The sequence below is a fragment of the Geotrypetes seraphini genome, chromosome 10 (assembly GCF_902459505.1).
Source record: "Geotrypetes seraphini chromosome 10, aGeoSer1.1, whole genome shotgun sequence".
NCBI lineage: Eukaryota > Metazoa > Chordata > Amphibia > Gymnophiona > Dermophiidae > Geotrypetes > Geotrypetes seraphini.
In genome coordinates this window covers 132,517,854-132,538,743 of record NC_047093.1, presented here as the reverse complement: position 1 = coordinate 132,538,743, position 20,890 = coordinate 132,517,854, and the positions used below count along the sequence as shown (strand labels likewise).

Below are 20,890 nucleotides of genomic sequence, written 5' to 3'. Positions count from 1 at the left end.
AGCACTGAACTTCCGAAAAGGGAATTACGAAGGGATGAGAATCATGGTGGAGAAGAAGAGGATAAGCACTGTAAAAACGCTAGAGCAAGCATGGTCCCTTTTTAAGGACATAGTAGCCGAGGCACAAAATCTATATATACCGCTTATCAACAAGGGATCCAAGAGGAAAAGTACAAGGAACTGGCATGGCTCACTGTAGCGGTGAAGCAAGAGATCAGAGACAAGAAGACTTTGTTTAAGGAATGGAAAAAGTAAAAAACGGATGAAAACTGGAAAAAGCACAAACAACATCAAAGCAGGTGCCATAAGGCGGTAAGAGAGGCCAAAAGAGACTAAGAAGAAAAAATAGCAAAGGAGGCAAAAAACTTCAAGCTGTTCTTTCGATATATTAAGGGGAAATGACCCGCAAAGGAAGCAGTGGGGCCGTTAGATGACCATGGAATAAAGGGAATACTAAAGGAGGACAAAGCCATCGCCGACAAACTGAACACATTTTTTGCGTCTGTATTTACCAAAGAGGATATATACAGTATACCAGAAGCTGACAGTCTATACGCAGGAAATGAAAACGGGAAACTGACAGGGTTGACAGTCAATCTAGAAGACGTATGCAGGCAGATTGATACTTAAAAATCACCAGTACCAGATGGCATCCACCCAAGGGTAATCAAGGAAGTGAAAGGGGTTATAGCTGAACTGCTTCAACTAATAGCCAATCTGTCGATCAAATTAGGAAAGATTCTGGAAGACTGGAAAATGGCGAATGTTACGCCAATCTTCAAGAAAGGTTCAAAGGAAGATCCGGGAAACTACAGACTGGTGAGTCTGACTTTGGTACTGGGAAAGATGGTAGAGACGCTGATAAAGGACCGCATCATCGGTCACCTTGACAGACACAAACTGATGAGGACCAGCCAGCGCGGCTTCAGCAAAGGAAGATCTTGCTTGACAAACTTACTGCACTTCTTTGAGGGAGTAAACAGGCAGATAGACAAGGGTGACCCGGTTCACATTATATATCTGGATTATCAGAAGGCATTTGACAAGATCCCGCATGAATGACTACTTTGAAAAATTGCGAGCCATGGAATCAAGGGTGATATACTCATGTGGATTAAAAACTGGTTGGTGGATAGGAAACAGAGAGTAGGGGGGTAAATGGACAATACTCGGACTGGAAAAGCGTCATGAGTGGAAGGTTTGGTGCTTGGGCCCGTGCCCTTCAACATATTTATAAACGACCTGGAAATTGGTACGACGAGTGAGGTGATTAAATTTGCAGACGATACAAAGTTATTCAGAGTAGTGAAGACACAGAAGGATTGCGAAGACCTGAAACATGACAAACACGCTCAAGGAATGGACCCTTGACATGGCAAATGAGATTTAACATGGATAAATGTAAGGTGATGCATGTCAGCAACAAAAATCTTATACATGAATACAGGATGTCCGGTGTAATACTCGGAGAGACCCCCCCAGGAAAGAGACTTGGGAGTGCTGGTAGACAAATCACTGAAGCCATCCATGCAATGCGTGGCGGTGGCGAAAAGGGCGAACAGAATGCTAGGAATGATTAAAAAGAGGATCACAAACAGATCGGAGAATGTTATCATGCCGCTGTACCAGGCCATGGTGCGCCCTCACCTGGAGTACTGTGTACAGCACTGGTCGCCGTACATAAAGAAGGACACAGTACTACTCGAAAGTGTCCAGAAAAGAGTGACTAACATGGTTAAAGGGCTGGAGGAGTTACCGTACAGTGAGAGATTAGAAAAATTGGGCCTCTTCTCCCTTGAAAAGAGGAGACTGAGAGGGGATATGAATGAAACATTCAAGATAATGAAGGAAATAGACTTAATAGATAAAAACAGGTTGTTCACCCTCTTCAAAGTAGAGAAAACGAGAGGGCACTCTCTTAAATTTGTTTATTTATTTATTTAGTCATTTATTTAGCCCTACCAATGGAGCCCAGAACGGTTTACAGGAGTACATACATAGTATGAGTAGGACAAATTTTAGTGAGACATAGACTTTACAGCATTTACAGCATGGACAAAGGGGTTTAGATTACAGCAATTACAGTATAGACATAACATTCAAACTTACAAATACAGACTTAGTGGACATAGGGTGGGTTAAATTGCAGCCATTTCAGTGTGGATATACTAGGAAATGAAATAGCTATTCTTTGCAAGTGGGTGCATCTTTGTTGTCAGAAAATGTGGTAGTAATTCAAGTATGTTTGCGGTGGAATGCGAGTGGCATGCGGTGGCATGCGAGTTTTAGCGAGATTCCATTTGGTATGTTAGGTTGTGTCTTTGAGATTCCATCCGTCCGGGGTGTAGACGTGGGTCTTCAAGGAGCTGGGTTTGTAAAGAGGAAGGTTTTCACGGCTTTTCTGAAGTTCCAAAGACTGTCTAGTGAAATAATGATAAGGGGGGATGATGTGCCACATTCTGGGTATGTAATGAGAATATGAGCATCTTCGGGCTGTCTCAGACATAAGTGAGCGGCCTGGTGGCAGGACCAGCTATTTTTCTGTTTGAGATCTCAGTGATCAGTTGAGGACGAAATTTTGAAGTTTTGATGCTATGTAGTTTGGTGTTATTTTGTGGAAAGTCTTGAAAGCTAGCACTAAGGCTTTAAAGGTGCATTGTTTCTGGATAGGTAGCCAGTGAAGGGATGTTAGTGCAGAGGTGACATGGTTGCAGAAGTCCAAATTTTTTAGAAGTCGGATTGCAGCATTTTGCACACCTTGTAGACGGGAGAATGTTTTTGCTGGTAAGCCCACTAGTAGAGCGTTGCAGTAATCTAAGCGGGATAGTACAAACGCGTATAGTAGCTGGGCGAAATCATTTTCTGAAAAGTAAGCACGGATGCATTTTAGTTGGCCGATGCAACAGGAAGATGAAGATACTAAATTTGATACATGGTTTGAGAGCGACAGGTTTGAGTCGAGAGTCACTCCTAGGCTGCGGACTTTGTCTTTGGCTGCAAGGGTGTCATTTCCCCAGGAAAGAGATGGGTGGGGGTATGCGCAGGAGTCTTTATGTATCCAGAGAAGTTCTGTTTTTGACGAGTTAAGCTGTAGTTTATTTGTAGTCATCCAGTTTTTTATTTCTGTTAGGCAGCAGTGAAGTTTTTCTATTAGTACATCTCGGTGTTGACCTAGGGGAAGGTATGTCGTCTGCGTACAAGTGTATTTTGATTTGGTATTTTTCTGCGATGTCGAGTACTGGTTTGACATATATGTTAAAGAGGAGTAGGGATATTAGTGCACCCTGAGGCACTCCGTAGTCGAGAGGATTTGGCTCCGATAAGGAGGGTTCCAACAGTACTTTCTGAGACCTTTCGTTTAAAAAGGAGGAGAACCATGCCAGTGCAACATCATGGATTTCAATAGAGTGTAGTCTGGCTAGAAGGAATGAGTGATCGATAGTATCGAAGGCGACGTTCAGGTCTAATAGAACCAGAAGAGCGTCTTTCTCCTCATCAAGGATTTTCCAGCAGTCATCTACGATGTCTAGAAGCATCGTTTCTGTGCTGTGGTGTTTCCTGAATCCTGACTGGAAGTTGGAGAGAGTGGTGTTTGTTTCCATGAAGTCTCGTAGTTGTGTGAGTACAATCTTTTATAGTATTTTTTAGATGAATGGGAGATTTGAGACTGGCCTATAGCTGCTTGGATTGTCTGGGTCCATGGTGGGGGTTTTTAGGAGTGGTCTTACTACAGAAGATTTCCAGCTCTGTGGTATTATGCCAGATTGTAGGGACTCGTTAATTTGAGGTAAGATGGAGTTCAGGAAGGATTCTCTGGTAGCTAGAAGTGTGGTAGATGGGCATGGGTCCAGGATTGATGTTGTGGGGTGTAGGGAGACCATTGTGCTTTTTAGGTCGTCAATGGAAACTGGTGGATGGGCATGGGTCCAGGATTGATGTTGTGGGGTGTAGGGAGACTATTGTGCTTTTTAGGTCGTCAATGGAAACTGGTATGAAGTCATCTAGAGAGTCTATCTTGTGTAGATTGTTATTTTGTATAGTATTTGGGATGCTTGGCAGAGCTATGGCTTCCAAGTCTAAGGATTCTCTTATCTTTGATATCTTGTCATGGAAGAAATTTGAAAGGGATTCACTATCTAAGTTTGATTGTTGGATGTGGTGTGGTCCTTGGGAGAAGTTAAAAAGGTTTTTCGACAGTGAGATGATAGCCTTTGATCTGTTGGGGATTTTGGATATAAGGTTTGTGAAATATGCCTTTTTTGTTTCGAGTATTGCTAGTTTATAATCTTTCAAGAGGCTTTTCCAGGTGGATTTGTCCTCGGCGTTGAGTATTTTACACCAGGAAGCAGGGTGATGAGAAAGATCTTGTGTATGTTTTCACTTTTTTGACTCTTGCTAATTTCTCGTACAGTGACTTTATGCCAGAATACCATGCCTGTGCCTTTTCTTCTAGTGAGTTGGTCGTGGAACTTGTGAGTAGGTCTATTTTGGAGATGCCAATGGAAAAATCATGTAGGTTGACCAACTTTGGGTCGAGTGTGGTTGCTTTTTGTGACGCTGGATTTTCTATGGGCCCTTTGGTCTTGACGTGTAGGCTGAATGTGATTACATGGGGACCTGAGTGTTTGTTAGCAGGGTTGGTTTGTTGTTGAGTAGCGGGCCTTTGAGATGAAGATCAGATCTAGAGTGTTTCCGCAGGAGTGGGTGGGGGAGTGGACTTGTTGGATAAAACCTAGGTCAGACGTTGTCTTTGTGAATTCCCTTGGTACACTGGTGATGTCTGGGTATTCAGCAAAGTTAAAGTCTCCTAAGATGATTATTTTTTTGTGGTTGACTGAAAGATCACTTATAATGGTTCTTAGTTCTTAGACATAGGGGAGGAGGGGGTTTTGTCAAAGCCTATAGGGAAAATGAGGCCTTCTAGTAAGATGGGGATAGTTTCCGTACAAGGGGATAGTTTCTGTATAAACGTAAGGAAGTTCTTCTTCACCCAGAGAGTGGTAGAAATCTGGAACGCTCTGCTGGAGGCTGTTATAGGGGGAAACACCCCCCAGGGATTCAAGACAAAGTTATACAACGTCCTGCTGAACCAGAACGTACGCAAGTAAGGCTAGACTCAATTAGGGCACTGGTCTTTGACCTAAGGGCCACCACGGGAGCGGATTGCTGGGCACGATGGACCACTGGTCTGACCCTGTTCTTATGTAAATTGAATAGCCTCCCAGTGCAGGCAGTGGAGATAGAGTGTATCTGAATTCAAGACAGCCTGGGGACAAGGAATTGTGGATGGCATGGTTGTACAGATCAGATTGGCATTTATCTATTTTAATTTTTCTCTTGTTTTTACAGTGATATTCATAGATTTCAAGAAATTACCATTCATGTACCAAACTATCTCAATTAGGAGGGGTTGTTATTTTTACAGTATTCTTATGCATTCGGCTCTGCATTTGTAAAATATATCACAGACTCTAAAGGTTTTTGCAAAAACATCTAGATTCCTAGTTCCACAGCATTTCTAACATTATGCTAAATATAAATCATAATTACATACACTGATACTATGCAAGACATAAATGAAATAAAATGTTCTTACCCAGATTGCCATGTTTTTGTAAAAGCTGCTTGATAATTTGAAACAATATTGCACAGATTGAATTATTAAATACACCTTCAGCTGCAACTAGGTGAATTAGATTTTTTGAAATACCTAAATAAAGACCAAAGAAACAATAAGTCATACACATATAAATAATATTCATAGCCACAGTAATTTTATGACAATTTGCTGTCTGAGTAACTGCAAGGAACCACCGCCTAAGCCATCTTTTATCACATTGTATACAAAATGAATCAAAGAGCATAAAATCTTGGAATCCAAAGATCTCAATTACTCCTTGTCCTGAAGAGGTGCTGAGTGAGGATCTGCTAAGGGGAAGACAAACTAAAAAGATAAAACTTGGACTTCAGTAGGTTGTTTCATTGTCCTTCTCTTTTACTTTTTAGTTTGGTACTCTGCTTTTTCAGCAAAGTCAGTTTAGGTAATAAAGTAACCTTTAGAGTCTGTTAGGGTTTTTTTTTATATAAAAGTGTTTAGTCTAAATATTTCAGGTTGCATTTCAGAGCATAAGGTAAAATCAGATTAGGGCACAGATAGCAGTTGAGGAAAGTCTTTGTTTAGTGTTTAACAGTTTAGAATACAGCTAGAAAAAAAAATAGCACTAAGGAGCATATTTATTGCAAAGGTTTTTCATTTAGGCAGTTATAAACTGCTCTTTAGTTGCCTTTCAGTTAAACAATAGTGCCTGATTAAAGGGAAAAGTCAAAAGGTCAGGATCAGTGTAGGTGATACATCCAGAAAGTGTAGCAGACATCATTTTCACTTTAGAAGCACAGCTAATAAAAAGGTAACAGAAACCTCAATTGCTCTTTGACCTGAAGAGGTGTTGAGTGACGATCTGCTAAGGGGAAGAAAAACTCCATTGGGAAAAGGTAAAACATTGTGGCCCCGATTCACTAAAGATAACGACTCAATTGCTGTTGGCTGATTCTTTGGCTGATTTTTAAACAGCAATTGATTCACCATCTAGTTTGCATGCAAATGATTTGCATGGAGGTGCAAATCATTAGTATGCAAACTTCCCGACTGAATCGCTCAGTGAGCGACTGAGTCGGTACAAAACCCTGACAGTAGTGACAGGAGAAGCAGCCTCCTTGTCACTGCTTTTGCTGTTTTGTTTTTCATCTTTTTTTTAAATGGCACAGATATTTTGCGTGTATTATGCTAAAAAAAGAGAAGCCTCCCCCTCCCCCCCCCCGATGAAGCACTCCCTCCCCCGAGCCCTCCAAAATGGCAAAAGAGATGCCCACTCCCTCCTGCCACAAGACTCTTTGCCCAACGCTGCTATACCAAAGTGCTTCCATAGTATGGGAGAAGAGACGCTGCCCCCCCCCACGCGAATATGGCAGGAGGGATGCTCACTCCCTCCTACCATTGCCCCCCCCCCCCGCCGAACCCACCCCCGAACTTAGATATGGCAGGAGGAATGCCCATTCCCTCCTACCATCGGGACTCCCCCACCGTTTGGACTCCCCCCACTGCCGTCGTCTCCCGGCCTGCCCCCTCCCCACTGCCGTCGTCTCCCGGCCTGCCCCCCCCCCCCGGTACCTTTACATCAGGAGCAGGGTTCCCCACCTGCTCCTCTGACCCGCTCCTGTGTAATGTCGGCCTTAGGCCCCGCCCCAGTGTATGATATGATGTATGGGGAGGGGCCTAAGGCCCTGATTGACTGAGGCGCCTTGGACTCCCCTTGAGCTAATCAGGGCCTTAGGCCCTGCTCCTTGCATTCAAAATAGCCAAGCAAATGTTAGTGAATCAATTGCTTGGCTATTTTGCATGAGGTTTTACTAATTTGCATGGCCGGATCGGGAAATGGGTGACTGAAGGGGAAAACCTGCGGTGGGCAGTTTTGTGAATCGGTCAGAGAGCAGCGATCATTACTAAACCTGTGAAAACAGGTTTAGCGGCAATTGCTGACTTTAGTGAATTGGGCCCTTTGTGCTTGATGGAAACAGCTCCTAGCACTCAGGGAATGGTTCTGATCTCTTGAGGCTAGAATAGAAGACTTTGAGGGGCTAAGGGAGACAGAGAAGACCTACAGGGATGTTACAGAAAAGTCCCACCTCCAGTCTGGCAGCATCTGTGCTGCCACGGAGGAGGGAGGCCTTCTTAAAGGAGAGCATCACCCTAGTGAAGAAGAAGGCAATCCTGTAGTCAAGACCTGCCCACCAGGGGATGCAATGTCCTCTCACACAGAGGATGAATCTCTAGGGGCTTCTGACCAGGAGGGAAGGGTTAGGACTAGTGCTGCCCGATTCACGATTCATTTCGGGTGAATCGGTTCGAATTGATTCAAAAACACAAAAAAATCGGCCTCCCGATTCAGCGACTGACCCTCCCCCCTAAAGCAGGATCGGCAGCGCTGCCTCTTGCTGGCCAGACGCTGCCGTTCCTGCTTTAGAGGGCAAGTGGGGAGTGTCAGTGCTTCTATCCGGCTTCCCCCCTGGCCTCCCGGCATCAATTTACCTAATTTCAGCAGCCTGGATAAGATCGCTAGTGCTATCGATCTTTGCAAGCTGCCATCGGGTCTTCCGAGCTGCCTTCTCTCTGCCACAGTCCCGCCCCTCCTCCGGGAGAGGGAAGGGAAACGGAAGGGGAGGACAGAGATAGCAGATGGATGGTTAGCACAGAGAAAGAAGAAAGAAGGAGACCCTGGCAAGCAAGTTATCAAAAGGCAACCAGAGCCTGGGACCAACAAGATTTGAATAATGACCAGACAACAAAAGGTAGAAAAAATAATTTTATTTTCTGTTTTTTGATTACAATATGTAAGATTTGAACGTGTATCCTGCCAGAGCTGGTGTTAGACCGCAAATGTGAGCTAGGATTTAACAGAGAGAGGAAAAGTCTTTTTTGTTTGTTTACACCACAGCGCCAGTGTGGATAGGAGAAGGTAAAGGGGGTGAAGAGACTATAAAAGGGTGAAGAAGTTATAAAATAAACCCACCAGGATGTTTTTAAAAAAAAAAAACAACACCCAATTGGGCAGGAAAATCAAATCGAATCGAAAAATCAATTCAATAGGCTGAATCAAATCGAATCGAAATTTTTTTTCCTGAATCGGGTAGCACTAGTTAGGACAACCGTTATAGTGGGAGATTCGATCAATAGGAATGTTGATAGCTAGGTGGATGGAACATGTGTAGATTGCTTGGTCACTTGCCTGCCTGGTGCAAAGGTGGCAGAATGCACACATCACCAAATAAGATTTTAGACAGTCTACTGTCTTGATACATGTGGGTACCAATGACATAGGGAAATATAGTATTGAGATTCTGGAATCCAAATTTAGGCTCTTAGGTATGAAGTTAAAATCCAAAACTTTCAGATAGCTTTTTCAGAAGTTATGTCCCTCTATAGATCATTGATAAATATGTTAAAAAATTGCGGTCCCAGCACAGACCCCTGGACCATTTAAACCTACTCTGTTTTCTTTCAACCAGTTTTTAATCTATAATAGAACATTACCTGCTATCCCATGACTCTCTATTTTCATGAGGTACTTTGTCAAATGCTTTTTGAAAATACAAATACACAATATCAATTGGCTGGTTTAAAAGAAAGCCAACACCACAGAAACTGGTGCTGAAAACGTTTCCACCTTTTTCCTGGGCGTACCAATGCTAGAAAGTCTCTCATTTCTTAGCATAAGCTGAGACTGTTGTTGACTTCTTAGATTAGGAAAATGGCAATGACTACTTCTAAGTACCCCTTACATGCTAACACTTTGCGTTCAATAGTCATGCAGTAGAGCAAAGTGATCCGGATCTTCTGTGACCTTTGGACCTTGAGAAAGAAGGTTCAGTTGTACTTATAGCCTGAGACCGGGGCCCATCCAAAGATGGACCATATCTGTGTACTACGGTCTGTGTGGCCAGTCTGGAGCCATTAGAATGACCTTTCCCTGATGACTTGCAATCTTTTGCAGGATTCAGCCTATCATGGAACACAAAGGAAACATGCGTGCCTTGCGGCCACAGTTGGAGCAGAGTTCCCAGACTCGCGCTTCCAGGCTCATATCGTCAACTGAAGAACCTCTCCACTTTCCTGTTTGCTGTTGCCATGAGGTGAAACACCAGCTGACCCCAGTGACGAACAATGGCTTGAAAGGCTGACGCTGACAGCATCCACTTACCAGGATCCAAGGTCTGCCTGTTGAGGAAATTGGCTTGGATGCGTTACACTCCTGCTACGTGCGCAGCTGAGCACACCTGAAGATGACGTTCCGCCCAGATGAATAGCAAATAGGCCCAGATGAATAGCAAACACAGATGGGCACTCTTTGTGGACCGCCCCGCCCCCCCCCCCCCTTGGCTTTTTGACATAGGTCATCATCGTAGCATTGTTTGAGAAGACTCAGACTGCCTGGCCTTCCAAAGTCTTCTGCAGTTTCAGTAAGGATAGCTGAATGGCTACTTTTTCTGGGTGGCCGACCACCGCCCCTGAATCGGCTCACAATTGCAGTGGGCCCCACAGCTGAAGAGATTTGCATCTTTCGTTACAACTATCCAGGAAGCTATGCTGAGAGGCATGCTGTTGGTGAGAGACTGAGTGCGAAGCCACCAGTCCATACTGGCCCGAACCTCCAGCATCCAAGGCAGGGACTTCTACAGAGAGTCCGTCTAGAGCAGTGTTTTTCAACCTTTTTTGGGCAAAGGCACACTTGTTTCATGAAAAAAATCACGAGGCACACCACCATTAGAAAATGTTAAAAAATTTAACTCTGTGCCTATATTGACTATATATAAAGTAATTCACTTGAGTGCCACCGCCGCCATCGGGAACAGGCCGTCGCCAAGTTCTCCCTGCTTCTCTTCCCCACGGGGCCGACCAACTCTCGCCACCCGTCGTCAATTCTAACGTCGGAGAGGACGTTCTAGGCCAGCCAGGCAGCGATTGGCTGGCCCAGAACGTCCTCTCCGACGTCAGAATTGACGCGAGTGGCGAGAGTTGGCCGGCCCCACAGGGAAAAGCAGGGAGAACTTGGCGCCGGCCTGTTCCCGATGGCGGCGGTGGCACTCAAGTGGCTAAAGAGCCGCAGTTTGCCGGCCTAGGGACAACACTGGAGGGTGGCCAGCTGTGCACCCCCTTGGGACATAAACCCGGGGTGGGGCAGACCGCCCTCCCCCCCACCCTGGTATGCCACTATCTGTACCTCACTCCCTCCCTATGACCAAAAATTCTCCTTTCTTCTATTTCCCGTGTACACAACCATCTCTTTCCCTCCCTTCCTCTCTCCAAAGTCCATGCCTTCTGTGTCCAAACACTCATTCCCTCCCCCACCTCAGCATCTCTTTCCCTCCCTTCCTCTCTCCCAAGTCCATTTCTTCTGTGTCCAAAAACGCATTTCCTTCCCCACCTCAGCATCTCTTTCCCTCCCTTCCTCTCTCCCAAGTCCATTTCTTCTGTGTCCAAAAACCCATTCCCTCCCCCACCATCTCTTTCCCTCCCTTCCTTTCTCCCAAGTTCATGCCTTGTGTCCAAAACGCACTCCCTCCCCCCTTTTGTGTTCCGTGTTTGCCTCCCAGCCCATCTTTGCAACTTTCTCAGCAAAACGAAGCTCAAGCCGCGAGGCTTGTCTTTTGCTTCCTGCCTGCCCTGCCGCGCACAAATAGCCGAACGGAAGTATTCTCCGACGTCAGCGCTGACGTCGGAGGGCAGGCTTTGCTTAAGCCCTCCCTCCGACGTCAGCGCTGACATCGGGGAACGCTTGCGATCGGCTATATGTTAGCTGCAGGGCAGGCAGGAACAGAAGACGAGCCTCGCGGCTCGAGATGTATTGAAATCCGCGGGTCCCCCGTCCAGCTCTCTCCTGTCCACGTGGGGCGTATCGCCCCTCTCCCTAGACTGTGGCCTAGGACCCTGGGGGAGCCCGGGGCCCCTGAATGCAGGACTGGTGGTACTGCCCTGATGGCGGCCCTGACCGTACGGCACACCAGGCAACATCTCGCGGCACACTAGTGTGCCGCGGAACAGCGGTTGAAAAACACTGGTCTAGAGAGACCACCGGGCTAGGAATGCATGTTGGAGAGGACACATGTGAGCTTTTGCCAAGGGGACCACATCTATTATGGCCACCATGAATCCTAGCACTTGGAAATAGTGCCACTCCGACGGGGCGGTCTAACTAGTAAGCTCATTATCTGAGAGCACAGTTTCCATCAGCGTGCTTCTGGAGGATAGACGCAGCCATCTGCCATGTTGATCAAGATGCTCAGGTTTTCCAAGAACTGTGTCGATGACAAATGGCTCTTCCGGTAATTTACAACACAATCCAGGCTCTCCAGGCCTTGGAAGACCTGTGCTACCATATGCTGCACTTCAGCAAAAGTCTTGATCAGCCAGTCATCCAGGTAGTGATGCAGCTGTAAGCCCATCTTCCATAGGTGGGCTGCCACTTTTACCTTGGTGAAAGTGTGAGGGGCTGTTGCCAGACTAAAGGGAAGGGTAGAGAACTGGTAATGGTTTTCTAGGAGCTTTCTGTGGTTTTGGGAAGATGGAATATGCAGAGGCCTCCGTAAGATCCAGAGAGGTAAGAAACTCTCCAGAGCCACTGCAGCAATGACAAAATGAACTGTCTCCATACGGAAACGTGGAACCCTGAGGGCTGCACTGATGTAAGGTCTAGAATGGGTCTCCAATCATCTGAGTCTTTCTTTGGCATGATGAAGTATATGGAGCATCTGCCTAAGCTTGAGTCTTAGGCAGTACAGGTTCTATGGCTTGAATCTCCAACAACCTTCTCACTGTGGCCTCCAATTGACTGTCTTCTATCCCGCCAATACCTTTTAGTTCTAGGCAGTTTCCAACAAGAAATTAGCCTGGCCATTCCCAGGGAGATTACAAGGTTGATAGTTATAGTATGCGTCGGGATCAGGGAAAGGTCGATACGGTTTGGTTAGATCATTTGACAAATTTCTTGAATAGTATGGTTTTCAGTTCTTTCCTGAATGTTTTGTAGTTGGGCATCGTGGTCAGCAGATTTGAGAGGTGGTGGTCTATTTTTGCTGCCAAAGCAGTTTACAATATAAAACAATTTTTAAAACAGACAAAAATAGTTAAAAACAACAGAAAGGACATATATATGTGAACCTGAATTGTCATGACATGGCATAAGAGAAAAAAAGGGGAGGGTTTACAATTTATAAAATAAAAAATTGAAAAGGTAATGGGAAGAACGATATGCAGAAGGGGAAGATGTAGGTAATCCATTTAACTAAATCTCAAAAGCATCCTTAAAGAGAAAGGTTTTAAGGTTAGTTTTTAAATGATTAGAGTTACCACATTTTTCACTCCATAAGACGCACCTGACCATAAGCCGCACCCTAAAATTAGAGGAGGAAAACAAGAAAAAAACCCATTCTGAACCAAATTCTCCATGCCAGGCTCTGTACCCTGTACCTCTTCTGGTGGTCTAGTGGTAGGCAGGGACAGGATACAGGGCAGGCAGGTCTAATGGCCTAGTGACAGGCAGGGCCCCCCACCCCGAGGCAAGCAAGCAGGAAGGCAGGGCCCCCCAAAGTGCATAATCTTTCTTTTCTTCTTCACTATCCATTTCCTCCCCTTCCATTAAGTATCACATCTCTATATCTTTATTCCTTCCCTTTCCAGCATTATTCCTTGTCCCTGTCCCTATGCTCCCTCCTCCTTCAGCATTTCTTTGCTCTGTCTCTTTCCCTCCCCTGATTGCCCTGGTTCTTATGCTGGATTGTCAATTCCATCCTCCTGTACTCCTCATCCCCACCCCGAGACAGAAGGCAGACAGGCAAGGCAAGGCACCCCCCGAGGCACATCGCCTCTTACCCCCTCCGACCTCTCCCCGTACCTTTAGTTCCTCCGGCGCAGCTTGACAGGCCTGTTCCTCCATGTCCCGTCCGAACGCGAAGGGAGTCAGAGGAGCGGCGGTGGAGGCAACTGAGGCCCGGATGTGCTGCCCAGCGCTGCCATAGGGGAAATGAGAGAGAAGAGCGGGAGGCCGGAACCAGCCGCTGCTGCTACTATTGCCGCAGCCGCTCGTTCTCTTCAGGGCTGCACCACCATGCCGGGACTTCCATCGCCTTCAGAATCAAATGGCTGCTGCTCGCGCCCGCGGGGAATGTGTGGGAAGCAGGACTCGATGTCTCCAGCTGCCTCTCTAGCGGCAGAGTGGCGCGCAAGGCTGCCTGCCTGGTCGGATGCCGCGGCTGCCTCCTCTTCCCTTCTGTAGCGGCAGAACGGCGCACAAGGCTGTCTGCCTGGTCCCGCGCCACTTTCCGCTAGAACAAAAGTGGCGCAGGACTAGGCAGTCAGCCTTGTGCACCACTCAGCAGCTACAGAAGGGAAGAGGAGGCAGCCTTGCGCGCCACTCTGCCGCTGGAAAGGCAGCCGCATCCAGCGAGGGAGAGCACCAAAATTATGTTCAAATGTTTTTTATTGTTTCAACAGTAAACACTCAACACAATCAGCAGCATAGTTCAGTAAACAATGATGCAACTATCCCCCCCCTCCCATCCTTCCCCACCCCAGGAGTCCAGTGCCAGATCAAAAAACCTGAGAGTCCGAGTCAGACTTAAATATTCAAAAGTCTACTACGTGCATGTGGGGTGAGATCCTGCCAGAAACATTCCCAGGTCTGATGAAATTTACGACCCGGACCACGATCCAAGTCTCCTACTATTCTCCGCTCTAGCGTTACGTGGATTATCATCAAGGATCTCCATTGGGCATAAGTCGGGGGAGTACTAGACAGCCAGTTGGTGAGAATGGCTTTCTTCCCCATCAAGAGTGCTCTGGTAATGAAAGCGGACATACCCTTGGGTTTAGGTGTGGCTATATTGTAATACCCAAATAATGCTCTCGGTTGCGGTAGCCAACGCCTCCCCCAAAGCAGCGTTATATATTGTCCCAGGTGACTCCAAAACTGTAAAATTTTAGGGCAGGCCCAAAGCATATGTCCCAAAGAGGCATGAGCATGGTCACATTTCGGGCATGAGTGAGACGGCGTGATCCCCATTCGGGCTGCACTTTCCGGCGTAATATAGAGTCTCAAAACAATTTTCAGTTGCATTTCCCAGTGGGAAATGTTGTAACTGGTGGGCCGTGAGTGTACATTGCAAGTCCTCTGCCCATGTTGTCGCTAAAATGTCCAAGTTAGGGCCAGGTTGGCAATCCCGGACCCCCACAACGTGAAAACGAAGAGGAATCCTCTGTTGCGCAGAAAGGCTGTAGAGTTCCGAGAGGGCATCTCTATTATCCTCAGTAAGGTGGGCCACCGGTAGAGACTGTACATAATGTCGGATCTGGTAATAGGCAAACAAGTCATTAGGCTGTAAATCAAAAGTCCGATGTAATTCCGCAAAAGTTGTTATTCTCCCCTCCTCCAAAAACAGGTGGAAAAGATATTGAAGTCTCCACCTCTGAAAGGAGGTATTTTGTAATCCAGGCTGAAAGGCTCCATTGCCCTGAATGGGTAAGTATAAGGAGACCCCAGAAGACAGCTTAGCAGTTTTACACACCCATTTCCAGGTTTGCCGTGCCGGCGTAAATATCGGATAGTATGACACCAAAGGATGTATCTTCGGGTCCGCCACATGCAAAAAATAACTTACATGGTACAGAGCCAACAAAGATAACTCCAGTGGCGTGGCAGAAAAATCAGATGTCCCCCTAAACCAGTCATTAATGTGTCTCATCTGACAGGCCATAGCATATCATCGTACATTTAACAATCCATATCCCCCCCCTGTAGAGAGCACCAAAATTAAAATAAGGTAAAATAAGGTGGTTTGGTTATTCGCACCATGGGACGCACCCTTTTTCCACCCACTTTTCTGGGTGGAAAAAGTGCGTCTTATGAAGCGAAAAAAAAACGGTAGTTTCTAGTCTTAACACTAACGGGAGGGCATTTCATAAAGTGGCTACAGAATAAATAGTTTTGTGAGTTGTGTCATAAAATAACCGACAAACAGATGGAACCAAAAGAAGATGTTGCTGAGATGATCGTAAAGTACGCGAGGTTTCGTACAGGATCAGAAGACTATCGATAAATGAAGGAGAGTGATTGGCTTGAACATTGAATGCAAGGAAGATAATTTTAAATGTGATTCTGTGGGAGATGGGCAACCAGTGGGCCTTTTTCAAAAGAGGAGTGACATGGTCAAACTTCTTTGCATTGAAGATAATTTTTGTGGAAGTATTTTGAATAATTTGTAATCTCCTAGTCTTTATTTTTGGGGGGGGGATTCCATAGTAAAGGGAATTATAGTAGTCAAGGGTGGAGATGACTAAGGAATGAATGAAAATGTTAAGAGATTTTGCTTCTAAAATTGACACAAGGGACCGTATCATCTTGAGTTTAAAGAAGCATTTTTGAATTATAGAACTAATTTGTGTTTTGAAAAATAGTGCATCATCAAGAATCATACCTAAGAGTTTAATATCTGATACTAACTGAATTGGGGTGGAAGAGATGCATAATGGGGAAGAAAGGTTTTAGTTCTCTTTGGTCGGAAAAAGCATGGTCTTTGATTTACTGATATTGAGGGAAAGTAGATTATTGCAAAGCCAATTACTGAGAACATTTAGTTTTTGGATGATTTTGTAAATTTTAGATGGATTGGTTGATAGAACTCACTTAAGAGGAGCAGGAAGGTCCAGGTCGAATTTCTGTTAAAGGCTGGGCAAATATGAGCTTGTAACTGCTCTGGATGATTTCCAGAATCCAGCGGATTCTGAGATCTGAGGATATCTGAGCCCAGACCTACAGAAAGTCTGTAAGCTGTCCCCTCTATCTTGAGAGGGACTGCTCCGGACCTGGCGTCATTGTGTCTTCTTGGCAGAAGCAGTATGGGAACCAGATGCCTGGCTGTGCCTGGATCTGGCAAACATCTGTCTGTAACCCTGGAAGGGTCTCTACGATGTGGCTCCAGAGTACTGCCAAGACCAGCTGGAGCCACAAAAATTAGGTTCTGGGTCTTCTATCAGTCAAAGATTTCAGACAACGATCAACCACACTGGTCATAAGATCGTCCAAACCTTTCACGAATAACAATTGCCCTTTGAAAGTGAGTCTGCTAAGCCAAAGCCTTGCTCATGACCCTAATGGTATTATATAGAGCATCAGCCACATAAACCACTCCTGGGACACCAGATCATCACTTTCACGCTCCAGAGTCCATAAACTGGTATTGCAGGCACAGATTACAAAGGATGCCGTAGAGGCAGCCTTGATACCCAAAGCTAAAGCCTCAAAAAGCCTCTTGAGAACCACATCCACTAGAGAATGACATGGTGAACATACACCATGGCGAGACATGGTTTACCTGCAACTACGGAGACACCAAAGACTGACTTGCTGCAAACATGAGAACAAAACTTTTCACCGCCTGCAAAAATGGTGAAAAGCTTTGTTCCCGCAGTTGGAAGCACCTCCTTGTCTCCCGCCCTCTTCCTCCCCAATGTGGAGCCACTGCTGTTCGCCACCGCCACTGGGGTTCCCATTTGTAAACAGACTTCCTTCCTGCCCTCCTCCACCAAACCCAACCCGGAAGGCATCCCTCCGAAGACATCAGAGTGAAGCCTTCAGGGTCAGCCGGGGTTCCCAGTTACCTCCTTCCAGGTGTGATGATCTTTCCTGCCTTCAGTCACACTTGTTCTTTGCAGAGATGTGGGCAGCAGCTCTTGCACGATGCACATGGCTGACACGGAAGCCATCTCTCTGAAATGTCCCTGTAAACAAAAGTGAGGCTGACGGCAGGATGGAGTAGCCCAGCTGGATGTCCCTAAAGGGAGTGAGTGCAGCCTTGAATATGAACATGGGACAAAGGATATGGAACGTGGGATATGAACGTGGGACAAAGGAAGAAGGGGGGGAAGGAGCAAGTTGGGACATGGGAGGAGCATGAATTTGGAGCAAAGGCTGGAAGACAAGGAGGGGGGAATGATGTAATCAGTGACGCGGCAGAAAGAAGGCCCTGGCGGGGAAGGTCACGAAGCAGCCCATTCAGAGCGTTGCCACCGCCGTTGTTTTGGAGGCTTTGGAATGGAGGTATGTCAGGCTCATGGACTTAGACATCTCACTTGCCTCTTTTTTCTGTATTTGCTATGAAATATAAAGGAGTTACATGATCCCTAATATGTAAATTACCTAGTAGCCAAATAGCCACATTCTGTAAAGTTTGTAAACGTTTTAATTGTCCTGTTGTTATCCCTGCATAAACTAAATTACCATAATCCAATTTTGCTAAAACAAAGGTGTGTATTAAATTATGCAAAGAATCCTCATTCAAAAAAATTTAAGTAGCTCTGTCTCAATGCTCCAAATCCTCTCCCAATCACTATAGAAATGTGATCTTCAAATTTTAAATGACAAACATTATCCACAAATATCTAAAACTGTTTACCAATCTTACATGATGTTAATCTAATAATATGTCCAACTGTGGTGACTTTCTATCACTTGTAATACAACAAGCAACTCATATTTAATACGTCTATTGTCATTTAGCTAACAGTTAATCTTATTTAAACTATCTTGTAAAGGATCCAAATCCAACATAAGGGGAGAAAGTCTAGCCAAGGAACTCAAAATTAAATTAAACAAAATTGGCAATAGTGCTGAACCTTGCAGTAACCCACAATCTAACATTTTCTCCTGAGACATAGAACCACTATTAGCTATCCTATATGTACGGTCTTTTAGAAAAGATGAGAACCAATCCAATACCGTCCCTTTCACACCAATATCTCATAAACGATTGAGTAACATACGTAACATTGTAAATGATAGCAGATAAATGACCTAAATGGTTCATCCACTCTGCCCTTTAGTTATACCCATTAAAAATACATGATTAAATTAACTTGTCTCTTCTTTGATATTTCTGGGTCATAGACTGTAAAGTCCACTTTGAATTATCCTAGGTTCTAAATGCTGAAGTTGCCGTCCAAGCTCACTCCAGCCTATCTAACCATCTTGTTTGCAGGTTATCTACCATAAAAGTCTGGCCAGTAACATCCTCATGTTTCAAGTTAGTGGAGTTCTCATTGATGCCCTCCCTAGCCTATCCTACACCAAATCACCACATATGGGACACAACTGTGCAAATATGTCCAGTATTGGCCTTAGCTCTTTAATCTACATTCTTCATTTTCTAATTAGAGATCCTCTATGTTTATCCCACGCTTTTTTGAATTCCATCACAGTTTTCCTCTCCACCACTTCCCTCGGGAGGGCATTCCAGGCATCTACCACCCTCTCTGAGGTGTGCGTGTCCTGTACTTCAAACAAAATGGACGCTTGAGCTTTGCACTCTCCCTCCATTGACAAGAATAAGAACTGCCAAACCTCCTTTCCATACTGGTTTTGGACTTTTCTATATATATTTCACATTCAGATGTCTACTACCAAACAATAGAAACTGGAGACTTCTACCAACCTTACAGCTGGTTCTAAACCGATAAAACAAGACCCTCCAACTCCTGAAAAAATGGCTCCTGAGAAAAAGGCTACCACATCAAGCGACATCATGCTTGAAGAGCTTCATGCTCTAAGGGAGCTTAATGCTAAGCACTTTGATACTACCAAAGAGCTTAAAGAAGATTTGTCTGCAATAAATGCTTCCCTAACAAATTTTCAACTGCGTATTGAATCACTAGAATCCAGAGCAGATGCCACAGCACTTGAAATGGTACAACAGCATGAACAGACAGAGAACCAAATTAAGTGCCTAGAACAGGGGTGCCCAATAGGTCAATCGCAATCCTGGGCTCCGTGATAGACTCACTTTGCCTTGGCGATCTACCGGACCGATCAGCCTTCCTCTTCCCGACGTCAATTCTGCTGTCAGAGAGGAAGTTCGGGCCAGCCAATCGTTGCCTGGCTGGGCCGGAACTTCTTCTCCGACAGCAGAATTGACGTCAGGGAGAGGAATGGTGGTCGGCCCGACGCAGGGAAGCAGGGAGAGCTTGGGGCGGCGGCGGCCTGTTCCCCGATGGCGGCGGCGGCTTGGGGGCCTGTTCCCCAATGGCGGCAGCAGTGGCTTGGGGGAGGGCAGGGAGAAAGAAAGAAAGGGGGCAGGCAGGGAGACAGAAAGGAAACAGAAAGAAAGGGAGCATGAAGAGAGAAAAAAGAAAGGGAGGCAGGGAGAAAGAAAGGGCAGGGAGAGAGGAAGAAAAAGTTGGGGGAGGGAATGAGGTCTTGAGGAGAGGAAGCATACAGACTGAAAAAAGGGAAGAAAGATTGGATGCACAGTCAGAAGAAGAAAGTGCAACCAGAGACTCATGAAAGCACCAGACAACAAAGGTAGGAAAAATGATTTTATTTTCAATTTAGTGATCAAAATGTGTCTGAATTTATATCTGCTGTCTATATTTTGCACTATGGCCCCCTTTTACTAAACCGCAATAGTGGTTTTTAGCGCAGGGAGTGAGACCAGCGCTGGGCATTCAGCGCAACTCCCTGCGCTAAAAACTGCTATTGTGGTTTAGTAAATAGGGAGGGGGGTATATTTGTTTATTTTTGTATGGTTGTTACTGAGGTGACAGTGCATAGAGTCATCTGCCTTGACCTCTTTGAAAAAACCCCGGAATAGGAATGATAATTAACATTTTCTCTGCATACACAGTGTGCTTTGTGTTTTAAAAAATTTTATTGTTAGTAGATCATTTTGACTTGGTCATTTTAAAAGTAGCTCGCAAGCCCAAAAAGTGTGGGCACCCCTGGCATAGAACAAGACATAGCCAACCAAAGCCGAAGGAACAACTTGAGAATCATCGAGCTACAAGAAGGCATCAAAGGCACAGATATGTCAAGTTTTTTCATGAAATGGTTACCCAAGATTCTCAATATGGACCCTACCTTTGTGCTGGATATTGAGCGTTCACACCTTCGACTAGATCAACCCTCTTCTTGCCTGGTAGTCGCTAAACTTCTTCGCTTTCCACAGGCATTACAATTATTCACAGCTGCAAAAAACCACCCCAGTATCCTCGTTGACAGCAGAAAGGATTTGATTGTCCCAGATCTCGCCAAGATGACTGCACGAAAGAGGAAATCTTTCTTAGACATGAGGCCGTGCCTAAATTCAATGGGAGCACACTTTGGCCTGCAGTATCCTGCGCGGATGGTGATTACTTTAAACAACAACACTAAAGTTTTTGACACACTGGAATTATTACAGGCTCATCTTGATCAGCTCCAATCCCATGGTATGGGAACCTGATTCATACTGGACTATCTTGTTTTGCTTGCCCACAGTTGTTGTCTTTCAGTATGCAAGTTGCATAATATTC

The 20,890-nt window shown here is 45.4% G+C and overlaps 1 protein-coding gene across 1 annotated transcript in view; it reads right to left on the bottom strand.

The window, feature by feature from the left end:
• LOC117367625 (sodium/hydrogen exchanger 10-like) overlaps positions 1–20,890 on the bottom strand; it is a 301,595-nt gene that overhangs the window by 254,801 nt on the left and 25,904 nt on the right. The window contains exon 5 of the mRNA XM_033960369.1: positions 5,597–5,710. Within this exon, the coding sequence (XP_033816260.1) occupies positions 5,597–5,710 (114 nt within the window). The remainder of the gene's footprint in view (positions 1–5,596; positions 5,711–20,890) is intronic.